Source organism: Trachypithecus francoisi, unplaced genomic scaffold (genome assembly GCF_009764315.1).
Source record: "Trachypithecus francoisi isolate TF-2019V2 unplaced genomic scaffold, Tfra_2.0 Lachesis_group1, whole genome shotgun sequence".
NCBI lineage: Eukaryota > Metazoa > Chordata > Mammalia > Primates > Cercopithecidae > Trachypithecus > Trachypithecus francoisi.
This window is the reverse complement of record NW_022681454.1, coordinates 55,329,879-55,338,601: the sequence shown is the minus strand read 5'-3', so window position 1 is coordinate 55,338,601 and position 8,723 is coordinate 55,329,879. Positions and strand designations below refer to the sequence as shown.

At 36.5% G+C, this 8,723-nt stretch overlaps 1 protein-coding gene across 1 annotated transcript; it reads right to left on the bottom strand.

The window, feature by feature from the left end:
* Positions 1 to 988: 988 nt before the first annotated feature.
* Positions 989 to 2,483, bottom strand: LOC117084898 (serine/arginine-rich splicing factor 10-like). The gene is given in 3 exon segments (XM_033213317.1): positions 989 to 1,502; positions 1,504 to 1,724; positions 2,466 to 2,483. Coding segments are annotated over 3 exon segments (753 nt in total).
* Between the last annotated feature and the right edge of the window lie 6,240 nt (positions 2,484 to 8,723).

The window sequence follows — 8,723 nt, the reverse complement described above, 5'->3', positions numbered from 1 at the left end:
CCTAGAATGAGCGTGCTGTTTTTGAACTTGACTCACGTTAAATAAACTGAGGTGTGAAATGCAAGCCTCCTGCATAAAGAAACAGGCAAATTTTGATGCAAATGTATAGGCCAAATGCTGTAAGCATCAACATTTCAGTTCTTTTACACTATACACCACACACACACACACACACACACACACACACACAGCCTACTTTGAAACAATTCACTTGCTTCTAAGGGCAGTAAGAAAACTAAGCAATATTATGGTCAACAGTACTCCTTAAATTTTAGAAAAACTACGTAAGAACATTCTTTTCCCCTTAAAATTGTTTCTACCATTATTGACCTCCACAAATTTTAAGGTGAGTTTTTCTGATGTTTTCTTGTTCCAAATCTATAGCAACCAGAAAAACAGTAAAGGCTCCATGTTTCAGTCAAAAACTTAAATCTCCCTGAAAATACTACATGACTCAGTTGGCATTATTCCCCAAGACGGTGGAGTTAACAAAAGAACTAATCCACATTGTATCATAAACTATTATCAAGAGCCTAGACATCTTGATAAGACAGAAAGGTCCACGCTGAACCTAAATGTGTCTGAGCAATCAGTGTTGTACTGTGGCTACAACTTCACTTTTGTAACATTCTATCTTCTTTCTAAGTTAACAGTTCTACGAAATATGAATACGAAAGTTTATTTTTAGTAAGAATGTTGCAAATTGTGGTCAACCAACATATTTCACCAAATACTTCAAGCATAAAAATGAGAATCTTTACAAAAATATACAGAGACACAACAAATTGGTAGCTGCCCATATCATTAAACAAACTGGACTCTTAAGAGTGGCTTCTCAACAGCATGTCATTTTAATATAACCTGGTACAGGGAAAACTAACAAGTGTTTGTTAAACATCATTGCGACATTGTATTCCTGATAATTTAAGTCAACCAATCTATGAACAAATGAATGATATGTGCCTAAAAATGATCATAGTTTATACTATCAGCGGCCACTGGATTTAGGACTAGTCCAAGATCTTGATCTAGATTTTGACCTAGACCTAGACTGTGACCTTGACTGGGATTTGGAGCAATGCGGTTCTTTTTTCCTTGATTCGTTTTTATGTCTTGAGTAAGACTTGTGATGTGTTTTGGAATCTGTTTTAGAGGTGCCTCTAATTTTGACATGCAATGCAGGCCTAGAACATGATTTAGCCTTCATTTCTTTCTTGGGCTGGGACTTGGACCTTGATCTTGAATTGGATTTAGATCTTGAAAAAGAGCGATTTCGGTGTTGAACTCTGTCATTGTTGGAATGGCTTCTGCTACACCGTGGTCTTCCAGTCCATCCACCCTTTCTAGGACTATTAGATCTTCTATAGATGTAAACAAAAGTTCGACTTCTTGATCTTCTTTCATAACGTTGGCTTCTAGAATCATAGCATGAAGAACTGTACACACTCCTACCTTCCTTTGCTTTCATCTGATTTGGGGTCTTCCAATCCCCCTGTGCAAACTATTTCCATTTGACATCCACAAATCCACTTTCTGTCCAAATTAGGTAAAGCATCTTCAGCATCATGAACATCCTCCAGTTGAACACAAGCAACTCCTCTTGGACAGTGAGTGTAGAAATCAAGTGGAACATACACATCAACTATAGGATCATAACGACCAAATTCATGCCATAGATCTTTGAACCTGCTGTTATTGGCTCTATTCCTGATGAACAGAGGCACCTTGGGGGACGCAGGTAGCTGGATGTGATCGCTGTGTGAGTCTCAGCACCAGGCACCAGGGGATAATATGGGGCTCAGCAAACTGTCCAGCCCCCAGCAGCTGATCCTCAGACACGCACAGCCAGAGGGCTCTACTACAGCTAAATTAATTCTTTTATGTAAAAGAGTAGGAATTTACTGGTTTTGTTGTAAATAATAGTGATTCTCAAACTTTAGCTTGTATCCAAATCACTTGAAGGCTTGCAAAACACAAATTACAGCCCCCCCCACCCAGTACTCTGGGATGGACCTTGAACATTTGCATTTCTAACCAGGTGATGGTGATGATGATGATGATGATGCTTGTCTAGGGACCACACTTTGAGAACCACTGGTATCTATTAATAGTTATTTTAACCCTGGCTGGATGTAAAAATCTCTGGCTTTGGTGCCAGCTTTATTTTAAAAATTTCACAAGTCATTCTGATGCACCAAAGTGGAGAATCACTGGTGTGTGCAATTAGCCAAGTTATGAAAGATATAAAATTTGCAATATAAGTCAATATTTTAAAAAGATAATGCACTGAACTTAAGAGCCAGGACTAGTTTATAACTTTCTGGACTATCCCTATGTGTAAACAATTTAAATTCTGGGTTCTTACCCTATGGGCAAACAACTCAAGTTCTGTGATCTTCTGTAAAACAAGAACATCATAGGATGATCATGAACGTACTTGCAAACCAAAATTTTATGATATATACCTTTTTAGCAGCAGGCATTTCACACTAAGAAATGATGTAACATTAATTAGCATTACTAATATAAAAACAAATAAAGATATAAATTTGATGGTTTTATTTATACTGTTTCATTAACTAGATGCTTAAGATGGGGTGGGGGGACCTATTAAATAATGATTGTTGGTTTTAAAAAAATCTTGTTAATTTTTTACAGCAAGTAGTCAATAACAGTGTCCAGCAGGTGGCGATAATAGCCTTTCATACAACTTGAAAATAGTTGTGTACTTACTGGTCAATAATTGTTTTCTTACTTGCCTATACAAATAGAAAGCACAAAACACTTTATAGGCCACCTGGAGCTTTATTTCTGAGTAAGTTTTTTGTTTGTTTATTTTACTCTATTTTGGGAATATAACAGAGGTTGCTTTAGGTTTCTGTGATCATGCATATTTAGAGGTTTGTAAAAATTATTTTTTAAACTTTTATTATAGAATTTTTCAAATATGAAGAAAATACAATAATGAATACCCCCACCCAGCATCAGCAATGATCAATATTCTGCTATTATTCCCATTTTACCTGTCCCTTCCATCTTCCCAGCCCCCAGCTTGTCATCATCCCTTCTACAGCACTTACAAGCAAATCCCACATATCACATCACTGAGCCTATAGAGCTTTAAAAATTGTCAAGCTATAATTACCAGATTTTAGGCGCATTATTTCAGAACCCATTGTTTTTGTGTTTTACTCTAGCAATTGAGTACCATTCGTTTTTGTTTGTTTGTGCTACTAGTGCTTTGAGAACTGGAAGTAGGTGGCAGCATAATTAGCCACAAAAGGTTGTATGTGAATATGAATATTTTTAAAATAAAAAATGGATATCTTCAATTAAATTTTTGTTTTTTACTTTAAAAAAAAATTTTTTTTTTTTTTTTGAGACAAGGTCTCCCTGTCACCCAGGCTGGAGTGCAGTGGTGCAATCACAGCTCCCTGCAGCCTTGGCCTCCTGGGCTCAAGTGATCCTCTCACCTCAGCCTTCTGAGTAGCTGGGACCACAGGTACATGCCATGGTTCTCACCATGCCTGGCCAACTGTTTTATTTTTTATACAGATGGAGTCTCACTATGTTGCCCACGCTGGTCTCGAATTCCTAGGCTCAAGCAAACTGCCCACATCAACCTCCCAAAGTGCTGCAATTACAGGCACACACTCTGGTGCTTGGTTGAATTTTTATTTTTGAATAAAAATATATAATTAGAAATTGATTCTTAACAACAGAAGGTATATATATATGTCTTTTTATCCAAGGTATCTAAAAGAACAAAAAGTTTTACTGTATGGTTTTTATCTAAAAAAATGGAAGCATATTAAATTTTGGCAAGTAGAGAAATGAACATAATTAAGAATTTAAAGAAAGAACTCAATGACCCATAATTCCTAAAACAACCACTTAACATTTTGTTATATTTCTTTTTTCTCTTTCCTGTGTGGAGGTCTCCCTCTTCCTTGAAATTGCATGCTTATGTTGGACATAGAGTAGAAGGGAGACATCCTGGCTCTGGAGGTTTTCCACATCTCTGACTCTTCAGTCACTTTCCATTGATAAAAAGCCAACCCCCCCCCAAAAAAAATTCAAAGTATTTGCTAAATGAATAAAAGGCCTAACACTTTCTATATCTCATTATGTGCTATCTAAAACTTTCTTTTTTCTTTTCTTCTTCTTCTTTTTTTTTTTTTTTTTTTTTAGGGATAGGGTTTTACTCTGTTGCCTAGGCTGGAATGTGTTAGTATGATCACAGTTCACTGCAGCCTCGAACTCCTGGGCTCTAGCAATCATTCCACCTCAGCCTCCTGAGTAGCTGGGACTACAGGAGCATGCCACCATGATTGGCCAATTAAATTTTTTTTTTGGTAGAGGTAGGGTCTTTCTATGTTGTCCAGGCTGGTCTAAAATTCCTGGCTTCAGGCAATCCTCCTGCCTTGGCCTCCCAAAGTACTGGGATTGCAGATGTGAGACACTGTACTTGGCCTGTAAAACTTTTTTATTTTGTTATTATACTTTAAGTTTTAGGGTACGTGTGCACAACATGCAGATTTGTTACATATGTATACATGTGCCATGTTGGTGTGCTGCACCGATTAACTCGTCATTTACATTAGGTATATCTCCTAATGCTATCCCTCCCCCCTCCCCCGACCCTACGACAGGCCCCGATGTGTGATGTTGCCCATCCTGTGTCCAAGTGTTCTCATTGTTCAATTTCCACCTATGAGTGAGAACATGTGGTGTTTGGTTTTCTGTCCTTGCGATAGTTTGCTCAGAATGATGGTTTCCAGCTTCATCCAGGTCCCTGTAAAGGACATGAACTCATCCTTTTTATGGCTGCATAGTATTCCATGGTGTATATGTGCCACATTTTCTTAACCCAGTCTATCATTGATGGACATTTGGGTTGCTTCCAAGTCTTTGCCATTGTGAATAGTGCCGCACTAAACATACGAACATACGTGTGCATGTGTCTTTATAGCAGCATGATTTATAATCCTTTGTGTATATACCCAGTAATGGGATGGCTGGGTCAAATGGTATTTCTAGTTATAGATCCTTGAGGAATCATCACACTGTCTTCCACAACAGTTGAAGTAGTTTACAGTCCCACCAACAGTGTAAAAGTGTTCCTATTTCTCCATATCCTCTCGAGCACCTGTTGTTTCTGACTTTTTAATGATCACCATTCTAACTGGTGTGAGATGGTATCTCATTGTGGTTTTGATTTGCATTTCTCTGATGGCTTGGCCTATAAAACTTTATAATACTGCTTCCAAAGTTGATTATTGCTTTAATGAAAATTATTTTATTCAAAATTTTAAGTTAAAGACAACAACCTGGTGTTTCCCAAAGGGCAGTCAATACCTGTATTCAGAAAACTTTGAGGAGTTGTACCACTCATGGTACAAGGAATTAATTTAGCTTATAAGTAAATCACATTTTAAATTAATAATTAAATGTATATTTAATGCATTGTAGGATAAGATAACTAACATAAAGACCATGATTTCATGAAATTGTTTCCTAAGATGACATTACAGTAGGTATTTACATTTATTTTTAAAACCCATTAAAAATATTAAGTAAGTTTGTAAATTATATAAACTGCCAAACTATTTTCCAAAGCGGCTATGTCATTTATATTCCCTCCAGCAAAGCATGAGTGTTCCAGATTCTCCACATCCTTGTCGACACTTGGAACTGTCTGTTCTTTTAGCTATTTTAGTGGATGTGTAGTAGTCATATATGTTTTAATTGAGAAAATGAGTTATTTTGATGAGAAAGCATATGGGGAAAAATGATAGTAGTTTTCAAACATGTGCCATTTAAAGGATAGAGTATATGTATACAATGAAGCTTCGGAAGTAGAGCTAGGCAGGACTAACAGACTTTATAAAGAAGCAAATTCTGGCAAAAAGTAAGGCAAAACTTAAATGCATGGACTCTCTTGCATAATAGTAGTGAATATATTTATATCCAGCGGTATCAGTGTTCGTCAACTACAGTCAACAGAAATTGACCGACTTAATGAAAGTCATGTATTTTAAGGATATAGAGTGGGTCACAGAATCAAAGGAAAAGCCACGCAACTGGCACTTGGAAAGGATACGAAGCAGCAGGGCAGCGTAAGAGATCTATGTCACAGAAACCAGTGAACAGCCTCCTCAGAGAGCTACTGTCAAGGTGAATTAGTTCTGTTTTCTGACCTTGTGTCACTCAAGATTTAAATTCTAAAGGGAGAGAATCTGCTTGGCCTAGTTTAGTTTACATGCCCACTTCTTGGTCAGAAGAAGGCAGAATTGATAATCTCACCAAAGTGCATGTGGTAGGGTAGAAGAAATTCCCCAAAGAAATATTGAAGTGACTTTACCAAAAAAATGGGCTACTGGGTGCTGGGCAGGCAAAATAAACAGATGCCACTACACTAGGTCACTACTTTGATGAGTATTTAGGAGGAATTAGTAGTAGTGATAGGAGGAGGCACCAAAACTCTTTTAAGACCCATTAATTACTTGAATTTTTATTAAATGTCTACTCCTACAGTTCTATGAAATCAATAACTACATTGTATTGAATTCAAAATACTAACTTCATTACCCTGAAAGTGTTTTTACATACATAGCAAATATTCTTTGAATGCAAGAAAATTACTAATTGGCTTTTTAGAGGGGAGAGAGGGCAATTTCATTTTATTAAATATAAATAGAAACATATATAATTACACATGAACAGATTTCTATGGTAAAAATATTCAATTGGTTGCAGTACACTGAGCTCCACAGAGAGGGTGCTGGGGCAAGTGAGAGCCATATGGGCACTGGGCAACTCTGTGCCTTGTTGAAGAAAGATAACTAACGTGGGCAAAGTAGATCCTAAGAAGCCAAGAAGCAAAATGTCATCATATGTGTTCTTTGTGCCAACTTGTCAGGAGGAGCACAAGGAGCACCCAGATGCCTCAGTCAGCTCCTCAGAGTTTTCTGAGAAGTGCTCAGAGAGGTGAAAGACTACTTCTGCTAAAGCAAAAGGAAAATTGGAAGACATGACAAAGGTGGGTAAAGCCCATTATGAAAGAGAAATGAAAACTTATACATCTCTCCTAAAGGGGAGACAAAAAAGAAGTTCAAGGATCCCAATACACCCAAGAGGACTTCTTCAGCCTTTTTCTTATTCTGTTCTGGGTATCACCCAAAAATCAAAGAAGAACATCCTGGCCTAAACATTGGTGATCTTGCAAAGATGCTAGGAGAGATGTGGAATGGCACTGCTGAAGATGACTAGCAGCCCTATAAAAAGAATGCTGCAAAGTTCAAGGAAAAATGTGAAAAGGATACTGCTGCATACCGAACTAAAGGAAAGCCAGATGCAGCAAAAAGGGAGCTGTCAAGGCTGAAATAAACAAGAAAAAGAAGAAAGAGGAGGACAAGAAGATGATGAAGGAGATGATGATGAAAAAGTTAATGTTAGCACAGGTTTTTTTTTTTTTTTTCTTGTCTGTAAAGCATTTAACCTCCCTGTACACAATTCACTCCTTTTAAAGAAAAAAATTGAAATGTAAGTTTGTGTAAGATTTGTTTTTAAACTGTACAGTGTCTTTTTTTGTACAGTTAACACACTACTAAATGTATCTTTAGATAGCCCTGTTCTGGTGGTAATTTCAGTAGGAACTAACCTTGCTTGGTACAGTATAGGGGTAGAGCTTGATGAATTTTCCCAAAATAAACGTGTACCTAGCACACAGATCAAGAAAGAGGATAATTTCAGCACCCTAGAAACCACTTAGAAACCACTCTCACTCAAGGTAATCACTATTATGACTTCCATGGCCATATATTTGTTTTGCCTGGTTTTGAAAATTACCTCAAATTGAATAATTATCATATGTGATTTTGGGGGAGGTCTGGGTTCATTCATTCAACATTATATTTATGACATTCATCCAGTGTGTATTTGTAGTTTGTTCATTTTCATTGTTGTATAATATTCCATTGCTTAAATGTATCACAAATATCCATTCTACTGTTGATGGATATGTGGATTTTTACAGTTTGGGGTATTACAAATAATATTGATATGAACATTTTTGTACATTTCTTCCGGTGAAGTTTTAGGGCTATTACAATGACCCTACTTACTAACATTCTTGTCCACTTCTTTTGGTGAAAAAAAAATGTATTCATAGGTATGTATACAACAGAAATGCTTATATATACACATATATGTATGTATGAGGTTGGTGCAAAAGTAATTGCTGTTTTCGCCACTAAAAACAGCAATTACTTTTGCATCAAGTTTATGCACACATATTTATATCTTGTTCACTTTTGGTGAGCATATATATACACAAGGGGGATGAACATATATATAAATAAGATGAACATATATACATGAGGAAGATGAGTATATATATAGTTTGGCAAATATATATATATATATTCACCAAAAGAAGTACACAAGATATATACATAAACATTCCTGTTGTATATATACCTAAGCATGAACTTGCGGGATGGTAACATGCTCCATTACAATGCTCAACACTTTTCCTAAGTAGTTGTACCAATATACATTGCCAAAAGTGTGGAAGATTTTCAGCTGCTCCATATTCTTGCCAATACTTGGTTCATTATTTTTTTCACTTTAATCATTTTGCTAAATGTGACATTGTCCAGTAATTTTCAAGGAATTTTAAAATCCTGTGAGAGGAGGAGACAGAAGTTAGAATATCGCTC